Source organism: Megalopta genalis, chromosome 17 (genome assembly GCF_051020955.1).
Source record: "Megalopta genalis isolate 19385.01 chromosome 17, iyMegGena1_principal, whole genome shotgun sequence".
Lineage (NCBI taxonomy): Eukaryota > Metazoa > Arthropoda > Insecta > Hymenoptera > Halictidae > Megalopta > Megalopta genalis.
Window position 1 is genome coordinate 3,165,396 of NC_135029.1, and position 23,299 is coordinate 3,188,694.

The window sequence follows — 23,299 nt, forward strand, 5'->3', positions numbered from 1 at the left end:
TCACACCCGTGGATGAACAATGGCGGAAGCTTGTGCGTGCCGGTAACATTAGCGCAAAGTCCCACGGTGACTCTATCTGCTTGGATGTTGTTCAGTATATTTTTATCGCCAGTGTGGGCCAGTAGCCTCGAAGGCAGCGTCTTCCACATCAGTCTCATCTCATCCATGTTGTAGATGTGTTCGAGCTGTATGTTCTCCTCCTCGATACGCCATAGGAGGCCCTGGACAAACAATTCCTCAGCCTTTGTGGCAACGTCCGCTTCATCGTTCGCGGCAACGATCTTCGTGATCGCTATACCGTGGCGTTTCTTGAAACGCCATATCCAGCCCTTGTTCGCTGTGAACGTCGACGGGCCAGCAAATTGTTTATTCAGCTCCAACGCTTTCCTATGGAATTGCGCGTCCGTGATGCGATGGCAGATCGTCAGCTGTTGCAAGTACCATGCGTACAACCGATCGTCCAGCTCGTGCAGCACCGGCTTCCTCATCCTCTTTCTGATTTTCCCGGATGTCTCCGAATTCTGCTGCAGCTGGATCCCGTTCCTTTTGATGCGATGAATGGTCGCGATGCTGACTCCGTATTCCGTTGCAAGTTGACTTATCGGGACAGCGTACTCCAGTTTCCGTAGGACTTCCAAACGCTGTTGCAACGAGAGGACAATGTACGAGCCGTTACGTTCAGCAGACATCGCGCGATAAATGATGGGCACCTCTTTGCCAGACGCGGCGCCGTCCAATGTCCGTAAAGAGCTATTCAAAATCGTACCCTTGCATCGAACAATGCTTTTCGATATCAAGTCGGGCGGTCATTATCTCTGTTTTCAGAGGAAAACGAGCACACGACGGATGGTCGTGTGAAAACGCCAAGTGAAATCGAAATAGCGGATACAGAAATTTCAGACGGTATGCCGTTCACGGCACTCCACGGACTAGTGCGCCCTTCCCACCACGGATTAGTGCTCGCGCAGACATCCCCACCACCATTTTTGCTTAATCCGCTCCAGCGCCCTTCCATCACGTGCGACCGGCAGCTGGTTGCTGAGAGTGATAAGCCCGACGCTTAGGATGACTCATCCGCTAACCAAAATTAGAGTTTTAGATTTTCTAACACATGGATTTATCAGAAACGTTTGGATTAGTATACGATGCGTGATTTCGATCCGTTTTCGTTAGCATAATCTCGGCTAGTTGTTGACATTATTTCTGTGAAAATATAGTGAGAAAAGGTCAATTAGTTTTTGTTTGTCGATGAGTCATTCCACGACTCCTCTGCCTTATTGCTCTTGATATCTGTCTACCGGCTGTGGTAGGTAGATCGCAACTGGCTTATTGTTGCTCCATCTTGGACACACATCCGTTCTATCTCGTTTACTCTCCTCGTCAAACGGATACCGAGATCAGTTGGGTCATGTCTGAAATAAAAACTTGACCTTTCCCGCATTAGCCGACATTTTGTGTACAGTATTGCCTAATTTCTTGCACCTGCATACCTCTGTTCAAAAATACCATTGGGTTCTTGTAGATAAGATCACTGTAACAAGACCAAATGCGTTTGGAATAAGATTACTGTAATATACATGATGTCTTATTTGATTATTATCTATTTTGTCTTTTGTGCTGTTCTTGGCAATTCATCGGCGGAGGCTTTATGGGATCATTTATAATTTTATTTATCAATTTTTTCCACATATTTTTTAAGGTTCTTTTAGACACTTTAGTTTTTCTATAAACCTAAAATGGGACATGTCAAAATTTGAATGTAATTGACAAAAATTAGATAGGCACTTATATTTCAATATTCATTCTTTGGGTCCAAATAGACCTACTGTCGGAGTATTAATGTACAAAGTGAAAATTCTTGCAAATAAAAATCAAGTGAATTTAAAGGGGTGTAAAGAACTTGTACAGGCTAACTTCATTTTTTTCAACGAAGTCATGTCTTTTAACACTCGGGTCGCTGGGCTCTGGTCCAATTGGACCCAGAGTATAAATAATGTTATTTGGCTATCTGGTTATTAACCATTAATTTAAAATTTCACGTGTTTCATGAAGATCTTGAGGAAAGCTGACATGTCTGAAAGGTGTACTTTAAAAAATATTTTGGAAGAAAACAATGTCAGTTGTGTTTTTGACAAAAAGGGTCGCCGTTCAAATGTCAGTGCATTAGTTGGTGTAACTCGATATGATCTCAGTAAAGAAATTAAGTGATGTATTTTGGAAAATCATTGTGTTTCAAGATACAAATTCTTAATATCAAATGATAAATAAGAATCTTATGCTTGAAAAATAAGATCATTTTGCACGTTTAGATTACTACTACTAAATAATTTGTATGAGTTACCACATTCACGTTTTCAATGGTTTTGCTAGTATTCCATTGTCTTCGTTTCGCAAATTTAATGTTTATCGTAGGTACTATAATACCTGTGTTACCATCTAGATAGACCTATAAAATCTTAACGAAGGTAGGTTCTGATAATTGGGCTTAAGGTGCGCGCAATTAAAACCAATGTACAATACGAAGAAATAATTACCCTTATATACAGATTATTATTTATGTTCACAATAAGATAGAATATTTATACTTACTTTCCAAATGTGAGATGAGCTATACAATCTCTGTCGTATGGGTAATAATTAATCGTAGTATATCTGGTACATACTTCCTTTGAGGATATAATAGGTCATATAAAAACAAAAATATTATACAAATGCAATTTTCAGTAAATAATGATAAAATATACAGAATTTATCATTTGAAATGGCAGATTGGTTCTAGAAATAATCTACCATCCAGAAAAATTTACCATTTGTTTGAACAAAATTCTGTAAGTTGCTTTAACGGTTTGATTGAATAGCTTGTAGACACAATCCCAGTGACCTATACCCTAACATTGTTTCATTAAGGAAAAGAAATGATAATGTATGGAATAATAGAAGAATTTCCTAATTGAAACAAACCGATACGAACAATAAGTTATTTTTAAACAAATCATATGAAAATCTCAGAATTAATTTCTCGTTCAGAGTTATTGTAAACATCTATTATTTATTGCATATTTTCGTTTTGTATTAGTTTTCGTTTAATATTGCAATAAACGTTTAGTACCAAAAATTCGCACTTATCTGTCAGATTCAAACTAACGCAAAATATTTTCGCGATAAGTATTTCGTGAAAATACAGTAGAACCTCAATTATCCGGTCCTCCATGATCAGAATCATCTGTTATCTGAATACTTTCCATGTGTAAGCAACTCAATTTAAGGTAATACATATGCAAAATGATTTACTGTACAAATCAATAAGGATTAAATCTAGCAGTGTAACTAAGTAACTGTTCTATTATTCGATCACCCATGTCACTGTATACGCAGATTCACGGAATTGAATTCAAACAGAAAAGGTATGCGTCCTGTGAAATCAAAATATACGATGCAAAAGTAGAATTGCCTTTCATTTTGCTATTCATTCGAATTCACTTAAAAGAAAATCGTGAAGATAGAGAATTAAGTAAAATATGCAAACTTTGATAATTGATTGACGAAATAGTAAGCACTGATTATATTCGCTAAATATTAAATAACTCTGAAATATGGTAAATTATTAAATTATGGTAAATTACACGTTATTAGTGTAATGAGCTGCAACCTTTATAAATTTATAGACTTTGTTTCCATGTTCCACTTACACGTAGATAATCCTGAATAGAAGATATGCGGTCGTCTAACTATACGATCTGGTGGCGACAGACTACTTAAAATGGAGGACTCGGCGACTATGCACGCCTTCTTGTCTCTTTAACTTTCAAATGAACTTCTTATAAAAAAGGTGATTTGCTATAGAGAAAACATTTAGACATTTCTTACACTATACGAAGGAACACTTAAACCGCATTTCTTGCAGGCAATCCAGGGGTATAGTTCAAATAGAAAATTTCTGTTCTCCTTGACACAGTCAGAGAACTATAGTAAATTCTCCCTAATTGACGCTCAGCTTGGACACAAAAATAGTCAATTTGAGAAGTGGATTATTCGAGCTTTGCGGCTCGTTTTTATAATTACCGATTGTCATTTTGAAAGATTTGAAATCATCTCTCGATTTGTATAACAAGATTAAACTTTAATAAGTATATTTATAATCTTATCTCACGTTAGCAAGATTCTTAGTATAGGATAATTTTGTTCGTTTGAAACTTATGCTCGTATTAATATTTAAATGATTAGTAACGTAATACAAATGTGTAACACATTTAAATGAGAATTTATTAAACTATAAGTACGATATGGTTAAAAATGTTGCGTGTGTGTATAGGTATTTCAATATTTGTTCGTTCTTCCATATACGATAATTCAAAATGGATTTTCTTAATTAGTAAAAATACAAAAATTATATATAATTCTATTTGATAATTAGCGAAAATTGTAATTTCAATAAACAACGTACACCTTAGTCTGTGTTATACAGGGTGTTCCACAATTATTTTAACAGCCGAAAATGAGGGGTAACTGAGGTTATTTGAAGTAACTTTTTCCTTTGCGAAAATGCAATCTGCGGCTTTGTTTACGAGTTATTAACGGAAGACACTGTCCAATGAGAGGTGACGGCGCGAAGTTCGAGAGCCCGCAGCACGAGGCTTTGACAGATGGTCGGGACGGACTCGAGCCGCGTTCGAAGTATTGAACAAATCACGAAGCGAGAACTTTCCGGATTTTTTTTTACTACGTAACAGTGATATTTTTAAGAAAAACGCTGTTCACCTTTACTTTAGAGCGTCTGAAGAATATTTACTAATTTTTCGGACCCGATATAGTAAGTAATTTAACCGTGATGACACACCTTGTGTGTAACATATGAAATTTTTAAGCAAGGTGTATAGTGAATATATTTTAAATGATATTTTAATTAATAAATAATTCCGTAACAAAGTACGTAAATGATATTTTAATTTAAATAATTCCGTGTCCGAACACAGTTCAACGAATGATTCGCAAAGCTAATTTAATAAATAATAATCGTGTTAAAGGACGTAAGAGATATGTTTGTTAGAGAAATATGGAGAATATTATCAATAACTTTGACATAACCTTGATATTAACCTTCATATAACCTTGATATGTCAAGGTTATGTCAAGGTCATGTCAAGGTTATGTCAAGGCTATGTCAAGGCTGTTAAAATAATTGTGGAACACCCTGTATACAATTCGATATAAATTTTAGTCACTCATTTTGTTATTATTTATAAAATACTTGAAATGATCCTGGATGTAAAAATCCTTCTGTCCTCAAAGTATGATTCTGTTTATGGTTATGTGTATTCTGTATATGATTATGATTATGTTATATCGACTATAGTGCTATATGTATACATCTGTGTAGATACGACAATAAACAATATGCAGTAAACAATATAATTGATTGAAAAATGTATTTGGCATAAGTTAAATTTTGTTAACCACTTAGAAAATTTATTGTTGTTACCTTATCATTTTTACATCGCGTCACACTATAAAATAGTTGGTGTCTTCGCTTTTGTGTAATATAACAGGATAAATATTTAAATAAGATAGTAAAGAATTTATATTCATAAAGTTCTCAGTTATAAAATGAATACTTTGACTCTGATGTGATTCATATAAAACAGTACAACGATCGTTTATGTTTTCCTAACAGAGTTTGAAACTGCATCGTTTACAGTTTAAAATAATACGCGAATGGTTTTCCTGTAATTGTTACAAATTCCTCGTAGCATATGTTAGGGTAGTATATGTTAGGTGATTAAAAATATGTTCATTAAAAAAAAATATTATATTGCATTTTGAAGATGACAATACTTTTTGAATTGCCATATTTATTTCTTACGTGTAACGACAATATGTTAATAAAGTAATAAAGATATGATACATTTGTATATAATAATAACGCCATTTTCGAGCGTTTTATTATTAGATCCGCAGTTTCGCTTCATGTTACCTCTACAACTTAAAACTAAGCTACAATTTAACAATTTCGGGCGCCACAACGACCATTACTGTGGGGATTTCTATTTTTACAAAAGTTCAAAACGATTTCGATTATTTGAACACCTTCTTCATGTTTCGCATTGAGTTAGTGTCGATCGAGCTGTCCGAGCATCACCAATGTGCCAAAAATCGCACATGTCCCAACAATATCGCATTACGAATCGCACGTTCTTCGAGATACACTGCCACGGTTATTAATATTTATAAGCCGTTACTAACTTTTAAACTAATCTCTGGACATTTGTAACGTGTTAGTTCTACTTGTGCGAGCACGTACTGCCGCAATGCTGCAAAACAGTGTGCTCGAAAATAACAATGATTGCCGTGTTGTGTTTGTAGCTTAAGCCTGCAACTAACACTTGTTGTGTTGATAAGTTATTGCACATGGTATGGCCGATATTTTGGTAACGGTGACTATCATATTTAGAGATTGAAATTGTTATAATGAGATTGTTCCAAATAATATTTTGCATTTCGAAGCAAATTTTACAATACATAGTGTCGTTATTGTTATCTTTTATTGAATAATTTATTTGTCGAACAATAGAGTTTACTAAACCCGCCTTTTTAAATACGAGAAGTTTAATTACGATTTGATTTTTTGATACAATTCGTTCCAAGTTATTTTCAGATGAACATATTGTTGAAATGATTCAACCACCTCGCGTAACAATTATTGATGTACTTATAATACATATTATGGTGTGTATTGAAGTCAGACAATTTTGACTATGAGTATTAAATTATTATACATCGTCTTCATGTTTATTGTCGTATTATCCCTAACTATAGCGTATCTACGACGTACAAATATCATGTTAATAGTTAAGTATCGATAAATAACTACTAACTAACGATGTTCGTTACCTTTGAATTTCGTTTATCTATTATGAGGTAACGTGCAGTGGTGGCTTCCATAAATATCCAATTGGTTTCAATGTGTTGGCTCTGCTCAAAGGATTTATTTACAATTCACCAGAACGTTTTATCATATAATTGGGTTCGCAAGAAGTACAGTTTGAAAATTCTACTTATTCGTGTAAATTACAATGAATTCAATATCGTTACTTATCGAATGTTACAATCGCAAAATCTAGTAAGAAGTTCAAAATTATAAAATACGCTTTTCGTATGTTACGACCAATGTGCGCGGACACGAATTCCATTAAAAGAAAGTGCTTCAATTAAAACATGGTAATTCGAAATGGAAGCTGTCCTCGAGCCACAACGACGACTGCATATAAGAAATATGTATATCTCAATTGACTTCGTTATACAATTATACCAGAAAATGCAATATGAGATACGAGGACCTTCTGTAAATAATTTCGCGCTTTTATTTTCCTGCATTCGCGTTACGTGATGCTCGTTGATCGAAAGCTTCAACGATATTTAAAACAACAACAATTTTAGTATTTCTAACAACAAAGAGTTGCGATATCTTTTTCATCCTAGATAATTTCTGCATCTATTCCTAGTATTAACGTGAAAGACATATTTTCTTATTATTGCACACTTTTACCGAGTAATCGTTCCGAATTTTCGTTACTTCATAAGATACGTGTATGAATTAGTTAATAATTATATACGTCAATATATACTCTTAAAAAGGCTCTCAGAATTGATCGCTTACGAATTCCAGTTAATTTGCACACAGTTGATGATTAAGTTCGTTACCCTCGAGTCTTTGGAACTTTGTTTCGACCACTACCTATACACTTGCATAGTAAAATATCCGTATAAATTTTATTACATAATTTAGAAGCACCCTGATAACTATATTCTAGAATTATGTAAATATTGTTACACGCTAGAAGTCCTTGAACCACTCGAAATTCATGGGATTACAGACTCACGTGATTAACTTCATTACTTAACTTCCATAAATTCACACGTTTTCTATCATACTATCCTCAACAAACTTTCAGATTGTAAACATTCTGTTTTGATTTCTTTACATCGCAAATAATAATTTCGTATACATACGTATGGTAGAGAACGTGCGAGAATAATCCTTTCACAATATATTGCTCATTTTTGTCATCAAATAGTCTTGAAAATGTTACAATTCCATGATCATGTCAACCTGTAGTTACGACCACAATAAAATCACTACACAATTTTATATCTACACAACATTATGTGCCGGTTTTATCGTTGTCCACTTATTGTTTAACACGACCATAATAGAAATAAAAAGAACTTAGTTAATAAAAAGTCCTATTACACGTTTAAGAAGTTCAAGGCTTTATAAAATTTAACTCTGTCAGTAACAAGATAAAATAAAATAAATGAATTCGAGAGTTTCTCGTGTTTGAAATTTGACCGACTATGACTAAATAATAGCACACAATAATATTGCAACCATGTAAAACACATACACTATATATAAAACTGTCAACAATCGTTATTTCCTTACCTAAACGCGTCGTTAATCGAATATATGATATTTTTGGGACATATCTTACATATCCTATGCCGCAACACGTACCTCCTTTATATATGTATATTTACGTGTAACTGGTACTCCGAGCATATAAACAAAAAACAAATACAGGTTAATAACACGTTGCAAAGAACTCAAAGCAATTACTTTTGAGACCCGATGTTATTTTCGACGAGGAAAATTGAGGAACGGGATTTAAGTCATCGCTAGACTGCGGATTCCTATGCAAAATAAGCATTGCCTGCATTATTTGTAAAATACAGAAGCTACATAGACATTTATTTCTCTTCGAGTTGAAAATAATATAATAGTATTTTGAAATTCTTTTAATGTTTTGCATTTGGTATACCAATTTTTGTCCGAAGTATAGAAAATCCGCAGTCTAGTCACCACTTTATTTGTTTCGTAATTAAGTCGTTTAGTACTTCTCGATAAAAAAAGAGTATTTTACAGAGGAGATTACAAAGAATTTGATTATACACAATTTCGTCGAAAAAATCGAATCAAGTAATACGGTGATTAGACTGCGGATCTTTACGCAAAATCTCGAATTGATTTAATTTACAAATATATTCGAATTGAAGAAATGCTTCCGTCGTCATCAAAACGATTACAAAAAGAAAATCAAAAGGCTATTGGACCTTGTTAACTTGCACGTTTTCTTGCATTTGAAAAATCTGTGTATGCCATGAGTGCATGAAGATCCGAGGTCTAGTGATAACATGTGTACTTACTAATCCTTGTACCAATATACATAATTGGAATTCCTAGCATCGGGTCTAAAAAGCGGTACAATACAAATCTACATGTAAGAGCAGGGTACACGTTAACTCTGCATACATATGCGATAAACAGCACACGTGACGCCACATAATACTGCACTACCTTACAAGCATGAAAATTTCCGTATAATACAAACTCTAATTACGATATTTTTTTTTTTAAACAAAAAAGAAACAAGAGAAACACGTCGAGAAATAAATACAATTTAATTACAACGATAAACGCTTTTATCAAAACATCAAAAAAAAACACACATTTTTAAACAAGAGCCAGTCTTTTCGGGGAATCGCGAAGAAGATACTAAATAAAGAAAGAAATTTTTTTTCGACTAGTTCAAGAGCAGATCTATTTAGGATGAGCACAATACATGTAACATGTACGTATAATAATAACGATCGACATCTGATTCGGCCGTGCGATAAAGGCTGAGTACAGTATATACCAGAATTGTTCCTCATGTTCACGTTATATAAATTCCTGTTGCTGATCGTACTATCTGCCAAACATTTCCAATGGTAAGACGATAACAATCTGCGCCGAAGCCATGAACATCCAGCTTATAAACGCGTTCAATGTCATCTCGATATTAAAGACAAAATTAAAAAAGACTTGTACATTAGAATGTTATTGTCGAACAACTGTTACGTCTCTCAACAACCGAGCAACAATCCCGATCCTTAGACTCACTGGTTGATCTTCATCGATTTTGTTCTTTGTCCTCTAAAAACGTCCATTGCTCCAGCTTCTTCGCAGCAGAGTCCGACTGCTTCAGCTCCTGATTCGAGTCCGAGTCGTCGGCGGTCTTCGATTCGCTGGGCTTGTACTCGGACACATAGATCACCTGCTTCTCGGCGTTCCCCTTTTTATTCGTCTTGGCCATGTCCGTTCTTCTAGGAGGAACCGGGGGCTTCTTGTTCGAGGTCTTCCCGTTCGACGTCGTTTTGATTTCGTTCTGGCCTGGTCTCCTCTCTTTCCCGCCCATAATACAAAGCGTGTCACTGTTCTCCTCGACGTCGCCTTGGAGCTTCTCCCTATTCGGCGAGAGCTTGATCTCCGTGATGTACGTCATCTTCTGCGGCATCGGCGTGTTCGGCAGGGACGGCCGGTTGTCGAAGTCCTGCGGATTGTAGTCCATCGACTCACCGACCAGGCCGCTGTCCTCACTGTTCTCACCACTGGAAACACTGATATTGTTAATGTTGCGTCGGTAGTCGCGGTCGAACAAGTTCTTGCTGCTCACGGTCACACCGGATCCGAACTCGTAACCATCCTCGTCCTCGTCGTTCTCTCGCTCGATCCTTTGACTAGTCGGGACTTCGATTACGCGTTTCGTCGGCAAAGTGAAGTCGATTGACGATGTTTCGCTGACGTTCTCTCTGTGCTTTAGCGTCGCACCGTGCGGATGCGGTATAGAGTTCGATACCTCTTCGTCCTGGATCGTCATCGAATCGGCGCCATTGCCTTCGGCCGAGTTCGTCGAGTACTCTTGCAAGGGTATCGGCGTGGACGACCGTTTCGAGGAGAACGCTCTCTTCTTGCACGCTTCGTGGCGGTTGCAGTTGTCCGAGCACACGTGACAGCCTCTCTTCACGGTTACCTTTGTCGCCGGCTCCTCTTCGACTTCCTTCTTCCCAGCGTAAGAAATCGGCTCGTTGCCGTCCGATAGCGAACCGTCGTCCTTCCAGCTCTTGAAGCGGAACGGGTCGAACTTCGAGGACTCCGAGAAGCTCGGCGACTTCTCCGCATACGCTTCGAAGTGTTTCAAGGCTTTAGCGAAGTCCTTGTTCACCGGTTTTTCCTCTTCGTCCGAGGAATCCTCCGTAGCCGCAGCGTCTTCGGTGAAATCGTCGGGCAACGATGTTCTTTCTATGAACTTCCGCTCCATCTCGTCCGGAGTCGGACTTTTGACGACGGTGCCGTCATTGACGATTCTAGCCAACGAGTTATCCTCGTCAGGATTGAACATTCGCTCCGCGTGAATAAATTCTTCCGTGAGTCTCTTGCTTAGAGGTAGATTGAACAGCTCGATGCTGGTTTCATCGTCTCCTGCAGCTTCTTCCTTCAGCGCAACGCTGTCGTCCTTCAGCTTGATCTCTATAGCGGACTTTGACCGTTCCAAAGAATCGCTGCCAGTCTTCATGGTCCTCAGTTTTTTCGGCCTGTCGTCGTGATCGTGTTTCTTGCGCCACACCACGTCTTCCAGGTTGCCCCACTCGCTCGACTTCTTCAGCAGCCGCCTGTCGAATGTGTCCATCTGATCGAGCTTGGTCAAGTCCTCGGTGGACTCGTTAATATCCTCCGGCGGAAGTGGCGCCTTGCGTTTCTTCGTGCCGGTGTCCGTCATGTCCAAGCTCTGAGCCCTCTCCAAGGTCGCCGACGTTCTGCACTCGTACTTCGACAGGTCGCCCAAGCTCGCAGCTTTCCTGTAAACGTCATCCTCGTCGTCGTCGTCGTTCGTCTCCGGTATCGGTGTCCGGTGGATGGTGATGTCGGCCGAGTTCAGCTCGATGGTCGTGAAGTTGTTTTGTATCTCGCTGTCGGTGTCGGACTCCGAATGTCTGGCGTCGATCATTAGACCTTCCATCTTCTGGTCCCCTCGCGAATTCGGCTTCTCCGTGTCGTCGCGCACTTTTTTCACGTAATCGGTCAGGGACTCCGCGTAATCGGTGATACTGTTGATCTCGTCCTCTTTCCTCGATTCGTGCCCCTTTGTCGCGGCGTCCTTCTTCGCGGGAGACGCTTGCTCAGTTTCGTGGCTGTTGCCCTTCGGCGGCTGCGGCGCTTTTCTTTTGTTCTTCTGTACATTCTTCTGGTCGTCCGTTTCAACGGTCTCGACGTTCTTCTGCGGACTCAATAGCTCCGAGCTATTTTTCCGGTTTCTGCGAGCGGCTATGGCTGCGTTATGCACTTCCGCGGGCACTTCCGAGGGAATGTGAATCGTCGTGTCTCCGTCCCTCTCATCCTTCGACGACATATCCGCGCCGTGGTTCTCGGAGACCTCGGTCCTCGCCTTCGGTGTACTTAACGCCTGGGCGTTCTGTTGACGCTGAGCTTCCTCCTTCTTGTCGCCAACGTGAAAACCTTTGCCCGTGTTCGACAGGTGCTTCTCCGTGTCCAGCTTCTTCGAGTTCCGTCTCTCGAGATTCGTGTTGTGCTCGTTCTGATTCTCGATACGGTGGACCGTGCCGTCCAGCGCCGGCAGAACTTTGATGCCGAATTTTTGGTGATTGCTCTTCGCCTCGTCCTGACGTTTCTCGTACTGGTTGATCGGCGTCGATTTCGTCGACTTCAACGTCGAGTTCATCGTCGAGTAACTCGAGTTCACCGACTCGTTCGGATCGACGATGAACAGCCTTTTCGCGACGCATTTCGACTGCGAGAGCTCCGGAATCGATTGGCTTCTGTACAAAGGATGGCAGATCCTGGCTCCACTAGGGCCGACGGTTTTCTTCAGCAACGTGGTCGGCTTCGATCCAGTGCCACCGCTTTCGACTTCGAGTTTCACGTCGTACGGCGAGGCGTAACTTAGGATCGTTAGGGCGTCCTCGTACACCATGCTTCGGAAACTAATTTTTACACTGACGATGCGATCCCCTGGAATCATATACAATACTCGATCAGCTCTCAGTTGCCGTCTAACTTGAGTTGTTTTATTTTGCGATTGAATGCGACTGGACACAGATTATCTTAAACGCTAGAATTAATTATCCTCACCTTGTGGTAAAAACAAGTACTGGAAATTATTGTTGTTATTTCATTACATACTAAGCAAGCCGAGGCTGTCGATAAAATCGTTTTTAGGTCTCGCGAGTCTTAGCAAAAACGTCTGCAAGGCAACGTTTAGTGTTATTAAAGTCGTCGATAATAAAAGAGTACGTGGACTTTTTACAATAAAAGACCTTTAATACTTCAATAATAATAGAAATTATTACAGAGAATGTTCCAATAGCGTTATTAACGATAATATATTAGTAATAGGGGGCTGAGTAACGGTATAAAATAGCAACAATAATGGAAATAATAATACAGTAATATAGTAATAACGATAATAACAATAAGATCAAGAAATTGTTTATGTTCTATGTTGTCAGTATTAGTAATCATGTCTCTTGGTTATATCATTTTTATCAACACTAATGAACCATTCGCTGCTGAGCTTGAAACAATTGTGATCAATGGACTGCAGATTTTATGCATTTACGACAAAAATGAGTAGATCAAATGCAAAGCAATAAAATAGTACAAAGAATTTGAAAGACACTGTTCTTTAATAACTTTGGTATTTTTAGAACTCAAGTGAATAAGAAGATGCTTTGTACTTACTGTATGTTACTTTTTAACATCAAAATAACAGTAGATTTTACCACGATCTGGGGTCTAGCTGGTGTAAAGAGAGGTCTACGACACTTATAGAAAATTACTAACCAGGGTGTATTCGACCAGATTCTGATGCAGGCCCACGGTGTAGGAGGTCTTTAACAAAAATACCCTCCCTCATGTTGCCGCAAATATTAAATCCAAGTCCTGTGAAGTCCCGGCTCTTCAAGCTGACTACACTGACCTTGGTGGCTTTAGGCTGCGAAAAAGAAAATTATGTTTTATAAATAACAATTTAATATTTCCCTAATTTAGTTTGCACAACATTTATGGAAATAATTAAAAACGTATGCTTCTTTTAAAAATGTGTATCATCTTTTAAAAACTTCGCTAGGAATGAGGTAAATATTGGCGAAGCACAGTGTTCTTTTCTGAATATTATATTCTTTCCTGAAATTGATTTAAATCGTATAACAAACAGAAATAAAAGTGTGTAGAAACAATAGAATTTTGTTGTTGACGCGATTAAGATTATTCATGTAGCATGCGAAGGGTAATTAAAACCGTAGTCACATTCGTAATTGAAAATAATGGACGATAACATTGTAATTCAACTTATACGCAACGGACTTCCTCTTCGCCGAGAAACGCAGAGGAGGCACGTATCGGCCATAGCTAGATTAACTGTACGCACTGCCAAATTTGGTCATGCCAAATACTTGTTAGTGCGTTTGGAATATCGAAATAAAGTTCTCCTTTGTGTGTATTACGAAGCCACGATCATTTCTGTTTAACAACAACTTTTCATTGTCTGTTTCAAATTTAGATCTTCGCGAACTATTTTATGGAAATGACGTTTTTAATGAATGATTCATTTGAATAATTAAGGAGCACATTTAATTTAAAATGGAGTATACGTTTTCTGTATTATTATAATTATTATTATTGTAAAGAAAAACTGTTTGCTTCTATATGTCTTTTACTTTTCTGTGGTTGGAATAGTAGCTATTTTTCTTGCGAAAGGAATCTTGAAAGATTTCGTTTTATTATTTGCGATTAAATAAATAAATAAATAAATATATATATATATATATATATATATATATATATATATATATATATATATAATTGTGCAACCGTGAATAATTTATTTATTTAATCGCAAATAATAAAACGAAATCTTTCAAGATTCCTTTCGCAAGAAAAATAGCTACTATTCCAACCACAGAAAAGTAAAAGACATGTAGAAGCAAACAGTTTTTCTTTACAATATATATATATATATATATATATATATATATATATCTTGCATATTCTATGTGAATAACCTTATTGAACATTCTAAGCGGGGTAGATTTGTGTGTCCTTTTGTCAAGTCACGACAGAAAATGCACGACGAATAAATTTTGTTCGTATACCGGTTTGTTGCCGGGAAAATCGACACGGAATGTATTTATCTCATTCTCGTGCGATCGTGCTTACAGTAAGTAGAAACAGCGAGTAATGAACAGACACACTAATAGATTCTTATTCAGTACGTCGCAGATGCGGCAAACTTTCAATTCAGCGTTTACAAAACCGAAATGTTGCGTAAGGAAATTTTCTATCATTTTCAATATATTATTAACGTATTTACCATCCCATTCTACCAAACTTTTTAAACCTCGTGACTAAATTGCAAGTAAGTATGTTTGTTGAGACATCTGTTAAAATTATTAAAAATTTGTTGAAAATCACTGTAAGATTGCATTAGTGATATCTATAAAAATTGAGATCTAAAACAATAAACATATGAACTTATATCAGGGCTACGTAAGTATTTTCTTTTAGATCAAATAAATATCGTCACCTTGTTCGTTAATGTGATTTATCATTACACATATTTTCCAACTAGATTTATTAATATTTAGTGCGTTAATTGTGAAATTAATCTGTATCAAATATTAACTAAAATAAAGTTCTGTATAGATATTAAAAAACGATATTCCTTATGAATATTTTGTTTTCGCCATTGAGAATTCCATCATTAAAAGCATTACACGAATAGGTGGGAAATTCTCATTTTTACAACCGTTTAAATATGTTTCCGCGTATTTCGATCTTATTCTTGTTCTCCATAGTCATTCAAATATTTAAATAACTTGTTTTACGAGTAACCATTGCGGCACAAGGAAAAATATTTCTAAAAATATTATTAACAGGTTGTACGAATTTTTATGCGGCGAATGGTTGGCGCATAAAAGCCGGAAATCTGTTTGAAAAAAGCTCGTCGCTTGACTGAATCGAAGAATCGGACAAGAAAAGTACTTACGCCGACATAAGAATCGTCGAGAGGTTTTCGCTTATCGTTGCGATTAGTTGATCCTAGACCCAAGGACGTCCAAGATGTAGACCATCGTACAGAATCTTTACCTGGAGTGTCGCCGCCGGATGCCATAGATACCACGCCTTCTCGAGTTCGATTAGCCGTCGACACGGTGACATCCTTGAAACACGGATTGTCGAAGGCATAGGCTTCTTCAACGATCTCTGGGTCCGTTACGAGTACCAGATGTTTCCCTGAACAAATTTTTGTTAAGCATTTATTTTCTACTTGAACTCGCTAGAAAGATCCTTAGACCGTGAATTTTTCTATTGTCCTAATTTCTATCGTCTCTGTCTTTCTTACCATTTTTACTACATTTTTATCCAATTTTTACTACTTATGGTTGAAGTACGTTTAAAAGTTCTCAGCTGAATAATGTAGGTAACAAAGAATGGTTAATAAAAATTACTGGAATTAATGACTATTGGCATTTTCATGTTTAACATTTCATTCTTTATTAAATTATAACTTCGCGTATCACCTATTTGACAATACAATATGAATTTTTTAACAAGAAATTTGTTAAGAAAGCGTATAAAATAAAGCTGAGCGGAATTTCAAATGTCTTAGAGTGTTGCACGCGATAATGGAATTGTTATTTCTAAATTAAAAACGTTGGGTAACTTTTTTGAATAGGGTACAAGGTACGAAAATACCTAAAAATGTGTTAGGTACAATGCATTATTATTTTAAGAATAACGTCCGATCATATGTGGCACAACGATTTTATGTGGGTTAATAGGTCATCATGTTTATAGTGTGTATTTGCTAATGAGACAAATACTGCTAGAACGTAATGACCGTATATGTGATTATTATAGTAGATATCTCGTGAAATAAGAAATGTGTAAATTTGTGAAAACATGCGACTTATGCAAACGCGTAGCAAATAGCTTTTTCCACGAACCACTGATCTGTCTATATTTATGGACAAAACCGTCTATGAATTATTATCGTAAAATGATGCCGCGATTGCCAACATCTGATTCAAGATTCGTTTCTCATCAAATTTCTCGAAATCGGGCTCCGATAATTGACAATGGGCTAGTAACGAACAATATTTTAGTAAGTTCTGCCGACGTTTCTCAAATTGTTTTTGGCTCCCTCGTTCTGAACAGTGCTCGAGCTATTCGATTCCGCTTACTTGAGCTCATTTATGGCCATTTTTCATATGCAGATGAGCCTTAATAAGCGGCAAGAAAGTGGAGTTCCACTATGGCAGGAGAACTGCCGAGAGTTAGGTGTGTCTCGAGCGAATGATATCAAGATACTTGTACACGATTGCCACGACACTTTCGGTTCACTTCTACGCGATTTGTAGATACTAGATTTTAGAAGAAAACGCACGTGTAATCAGCGTAGAAAACTTACGCAACACCGTTTAGGAAAGTTTCGGAGACTTCAAAAATGCTTCGAGGAGAGAGAACGTTGCTTACGGCCCATCGGTTTCGTTATTATGTAGTTTATGTCATCGTAAACGGTGATATCATCGAGCAGATTTATACTTATTTAGTACGTTTAGCAAGGTGATGCAGGCAGCATACACGTATGCACGTATCAAGAATTAAGCATTCCATTGTGGCGCTTCCAAAGTGCACATTCTAACAGTACATTATTCTAATCGGTTCTTTGTGTGCATTTTGTTGTTATTAATATCGGACGGTCAACGTATAATGAAGATTACGCTTTCATTTAAAATTTCGAGTTCTGAGAATACCGCGAAAATTCTACGTTATCTTATAGTAGATTGTTTGCATTTACGAAAAAAAAAATTAGTACAACAAATGCAGAACAGTAGAAAGATTCGAGAAATTTAAGAACAAGCAGATAGATCGTTCTTAACTGATTACTGCTTCTTGCAATTGGTATATACGATCCTTATTTTGCATAAAGATCCGCAATTCACTTGTGAGTCATATTTGGAACATGAATTCTATCGAAACGATAGAACGAGACGTGTTTAACAGTACCCACTGATATGCATTTAAAGAATTCGATAAAGCATTTCTTCGATGCATTTTAAAAAGGCACTAGACTTGAACTAATTGATGTTAAAAAATGCGCTTGCCTGAAAGGTATGTGCTTCAGTTAGTAGTAACCTTCTGCTTCGTTAATCTAAATGTTTGCGCGATATTTCGCGATTCGAATAATTTAGAAATTGAAAAGAATGTTATGAACACGGAGCAACTGGCTTCAACGTAGCAATAAGAAATGTCTTTCTCTTGTAGTATTTCAAGGTGTTAATTTCTACATACGAATTTTTTTTTTCTCAATTCGATGTCTATCGACCTCAATGGATTTATATTATCCGAGTCTGCTATAGAATTCTTTTTTGAAGAGCACTATAAATTGATTTTTTCGTTAGAGGTCAATATCACTAGATCTCTATTAATCATCGCGTAATCTTTACATTCGAGTACGCATTCGTTTCAACTGTTTTGTTGTTATAATGTATCGCCCGTGCAAACTAATAATAGTTAAGTGCCTCCTGCTGATAACGACACATGACTCAGTGGACTGAATTTTTTGTAGAAAATACACAAACAACCTTGAGACGACCGGTATTTTATGTTTTTCATTCACAAGACTCCCGTGTCACTGTAAAATACGATTCTGTGGCTTATAACTTCTTTAATATTGCCTTTGCTACATATTGTTCATTATTCATTCATTAGTACAGATTTAAATGTGTAAACAACCAAATGATTTTGTTTATACGAAGCGAAGCGTTTTAGTAGCTGAATTGTCGCTAAACATAGACTAACAAATTGTATAAAATACTTTCTACGTAAAATGCGTTTACTGAAACGTATATTTTGCGTAATGTGTTCTCCAAGACGTGTATTTTGCGTAATATCTTTCCTAAAACGTAAATTATTTGGCACGGCAGCGCGTGACTTCTTTACTTAATGCAAAAGATTACGAACTGCTAACGCACCGATAACGAAGATATTATCGAACTGTTTTCAGCCTGAATGAAATGTTTTTAATTGTAATAAAATCTCTATTATTGGAGTCTCTGATTATCTTAAGAGAGAGAGAGAGAGAGAGAGAGAGAGAGAGAGAGAGAGAGAGAGAGAGAGAGAGAGTCACATTTATCCGGTGTGCGGTAACTCGATACGCCGGGTAGCATCGTTTACAATGGATATAATTACACGATGTTATTGTTTTCAGCTGTTTTTCTGCTTACTTAATCGAATAACAGTTTAATCCAATAACATATCACGCACCTAAGAAATTCTTCCTTAGGAAATTTCAAATGTTTTTTTTATGTTTCCTCTAATGCATGCAATTCTATTTTCCGTATTTATACACGAACAATTCTGGAAACGTAAACGTGGAAGTTATTGTGACCTCTTTATATACTAATATAATAATAATATACTAATCATGATACAGATAGGTAGGACGAACGATTATCGGCATTTCCAAAATTCGGCGACAATGTAAATTCGTTCGTCTAAAAATGTAAGCCAGCGAATCGTTCTCGCAAATATCTCGGGAAGCATTCTCAGGTTTTTCTATTTCGACGAAACTCGTTTGGCGTTTCGCAGACGATAAAAAATGAAGCATCTTATGGTCGAAGCTGTTAACGATTGGACAGTGAAAGAGACGTGGTTTCGCCAGTACTCGAAAACATTCACTATGACATTCTCCGCGACTTGGTTCCTAGGGAGCAGGAAATGAAACTCGTGCTCTCCGAATTCTGTATCGTTACGGGGAATTTGCATATTCGAGGGGAACCAGTCGAACGATGATCTCGGGATCGAAACGATTCCGAGGTTTCTCCGGCTCCATCGCATCGGAGCGAACGCGCGTCACACCGTATGTATTCGGCGTTCTACGCGCGTCGCATTCCACTAAAACAACGCCACGATAACTGGTATCACTCCGGCGAGCGATCCACGACGACCACGACACGGAATGCATTTTCCGTGAAGAAACGTTTTTACCGTGGTAGGCCGTAAACACCGTTCGACGACTACATACAGAGAGATTCCAATGTGCACCGAAGCTGGAGACTTTCGTGTACCATCGTATCTCTCCGGTGGCACTCCAAGGTCCTGCCTTTTGCGTGGACATAAGCATCAATTGCGTCGCAACAGCGTAAACGATCGTGCGTGCACCGTAACGAACGCGCCGCGCCGCGCTGCGCCGTCGTTTTACGCGCTGATACACGTTCGTTCTGCGCACGTAACGATTTCGAATTCGACCGGCATCGATTCTGGCGAGAATCGGGTCCGTTCGATAGATCGGCCGCCCCGTGCGCGGATCGTTCTCGACTCGTGAGTCGAGTCTCCGGCTGGTTCCATGCCGCGCATTCCCGACGGTACCGTCCCATCGTGATCTACAGGATGTTATGCGCAAGCGAATTCTTTGCATAATTATACCCGCCGATGCCTACGTGTCTACCGGCCCGTGACGAACCGAAAACGTTGGTCGACAGAAAAGTTGCCAGGGGAAAAAAGGCTGTCGGAGGTGCCTCGGTGCGTTGTTCGAAAGGTTTCTCTCGCGTGCGTTCGGAGCATATCGGCGGCTCCAGGGAACGGGTGGCAATAAATTCCACTTTGTTGCGCAAGAAATTCCATCGGACCTTGTATACGCCTCTTCCCGTCGACACGCATAGGCAAGTATAGGTGAGCACGGCGCGAATCACGTTGTCCTCTATGATAAAATAGCATTTATTCCACGAATGAGCCGACCGAACCAGTCGAGCAACGTTGCCGCGATAATTTCCACCGGGCAAATAGAGCGCGCTCCAGCGGACACGCAGGATCCCCGAACGCTGCTGGCCGCGTAGCCTAGCCGCGCCTGAGATCTGTCAGCGAGAGAGCAGGACCCTGTGTCGCGGCCTGCGACTTCGGGAGCCGAGGGCTCGCGGGGCCGCAGAACCGCGGCGTTTCCGCTGCCGTCGCTGTTGCAGTTGACGTCGCTGTCGCCGTCGTCGTCGTCGTCGGCGCCGTAGCCGGTCGCGGTGCAGCGATTTCGAAATTCGGCAGGGGTGAGAGCTCGGGCAAAACGAAATCGGGTGGCCGACTCACCTTTGTGCCTGCGCCACTGTCTGTAAAGAAGCGCGGCGACGACCAGCAGCAGTATCGTCGTGAGAAATGTACCGATCACAGCCCCTGCCACGCTTCCTGCCCCGAAACAGGTATCCCGTGGCTCGTCCTCCATTGCTCCTTTCTTCTTTAAACTCTTCTTGTCCGATGCATTTCCAAGTTGGCGGTCGGTGCGCGTCGCTTGTCGCGCGTCTCCCGTCTCGAGCCGCGGCCGTTACTCGCGTTTCCCCGCGCGCGCGGCGTCAGGAATTTCCCCGTGGTGAACCCGTCGCGGAGACTACGGGCCGCAACTGTTCACCGCGGCTCCGCGCGATGTGCATAAGGAGACATTTATTTTCACCTGACGAGTCGTTGCCCTTTACCCGAAGAATCACCACCACGATTGGAGACCGTCCTACTGCCGTGACACCGTACACGATACTGAGAGACAGAGAGAAAAAGAAAGAGAACGAGAGACAGAGAGCAACCGGGCGAGACGGAGACCAAGAGAATCTGGCGGAGAGGGAGAGAGACCGATCTATCCCCGAGGGTGGGGGATAGAGAAGGAGAGAGATAGAGAACGGACCCATGGATCGAGTAAAACAGGTAGCTGCGCAACAGGTGCTTCTGCCTATGAGGTGGGGATTCCACCTCTACGCGATTTACGGAGGGCCGGGGGCAGGAGTGGAACCAGCATCAGCATGGAGAAGGGGAACCCGGCATTCCTTCACCATTTCAGAGCTGACCGTATTTTCTGGTACCTAGCCTAGAAGCGCTGCGTGAATGCAAACCGTAGGCGTGTAAGGAAACGGTTCGTGTATTGATTAAGATCGTCCTTTTTTTCTTTCTTTCTCTCTCTTTTTTACCTCTCTTTCTCTCTCTCTCTCTCTCTCTCCCTCTATCTCGTGTCTCCTTTCAATGAATCCTTTCTTTTTTTTCGGGGTTTTTACTAAACGAGAACGCAAACCTTGATCGACAGCCATTTTTAAAGAAACGCTTCGGAGCGTGCGAAAGAGATTTTTCGAATGATAGATTCGTAGTTTTGGTCGGGTATGCTGCTGATGCATGGGGTGTGCTGCCGTACGACTCAGACATTCGGGTGAAACGTTTTCCAAATAACGAACTTGAATTTGTGAAATATTTTCCTCGAACTAGCTGTTTTTAAGCTATCGAATTTTATTGTACGTGTGGAACGAATGGCCTGGATCTGTGCAAACCAGCAGGTTTGGAACAGATTTTTCACAATTTTGTACTGTTTCGCAGGAAATACTGTAAATTGTAACAAAGTACTTACCGATACGAGAATTATTATAAATGTATCGCCTTGCTTAATACAAAACAATCTTGTTTTTAACGATCTTCAAAAAATTTTAAATTTTCGAATTCAAGTAATTCACAACACAATTAATGTGATTGTTGATTAGTAGTATACATTTATGATTATTGGCAATATACATATAAAGGTATCCAAAATATTTTTGATAATTTAGTACATTTACATTAATATCTATTCATTAATAATTACGTAATTACGTTGTCCGATCTTTTTAACTTTTGGATTATTTATATTTATTGTTTATAAAGAAATTGTTAAGATGAGATTTAATACACAATTTGAATTTTCCTTTATGATGAGTTGAAAGTTATAATAATGAAATAATAAAATTTGATAGGGATATCAGTCAAACTCATAAACTAAAGTGATAATACTGTCAAACGTAATCAATAAATAAATTTTTTTTATTTCAATAGAACAAGTTGTTATTATTATTTGTTGAAATTTCGATAAATTTATTTCATCACATTTTTTTTATTATTGCTATTAGGTAGAATCATATTAAAAATATAAAACGAATTAATTACAGTATCTTTATAAGACATGAAATGATTTGATTTTTCTACCATTCCGTTCCTTTTTAATTTATTAAATTTAAAACTATAAATTTACAAATATATTATGAACAATTTTTGTACAATTTAATAAATTTCATAAATTTTTTCCCTAAATAATTCGAAATCATTAAATGAGAGTGTAAGTAGATGGAATGCAACTAATATACTAACATACTATTTCTGTTCAAGAAAAGTTGAAATTTATTGTTATAATAACTATTGTTAACTTTGATAATCAATGTCAGACTTTAGCAAACCTGATTACTTCGAGCGTATCATAACGTACCGTTTTCTACACGATTCCACCTAATTCATATACGTTAGATCTCGGTCTAATTTCTATACGCTAGAAACTCTACAGCATGAAATTGTAAATAACAATTTGTGAAGTGTCTAACAGAAATTTCTTCCTGTATTATGTTAGCAAAAATATGG

General features: G+C 38.4%; 1 protein-coding gene and 1 long non-coding RNA gene across 3 annotated transcripts; one reads left to right on the top strand and one right to left on the bottom strand.

Annotated features, from left to right (window-relative positions):
* Positions 1 to 5,791: 5,791 nt before the first annotated feature.
* LOC117222793 (uncharacterized) lies at positions 5,792 to 21,636 on the bottom strand. Of its 2 annotated transcripts, none has more exons than XM_033474721.2 (4): positions 20,975 to 21,636; positions 15,879 to 16,126; positions 13,676 to 13,826; positions 5,792 to 12,844 (listed from the first exon to the last, which is right to left on the bottom strand). In XM_033474721.2, the coding sequence occupies exons 1-4, from the start codon at positions 21,105 to 21,107 to the stop codon at positions 9,948 to 9,950; spliced, it is 3,429 nt and encodes a 1,142-aa protein (XP_033330612.2). In that variant the 5' UTR covers positions 21,108 to 21,636; the 3' UTR covers positions 5,792 to 9,947. The 2 variants fall into 2 exon arrangements, with proteins under 2 accessions (XP_033330612.2, XP_076383326.1); XM_076527211.1 differs by lacking the exon at positions 20,975 to 21,636 and adding an exon at positions 17,304 to 17,326.
* Positions 15,058 to 16,350, top strand: LOC117222794 (uncharacterized). The gene is made up of 2 exons (XR_004490762.2): positions 15,058 to 15,157; positions 15,769 to 16,350. It is a non-coding gene; the product is annotated as an uncharacterized LOC117222794 (long non-coding RNA).
* Positions 21,637 to 23,299: the final 1,663 nt, after the last annotated feature.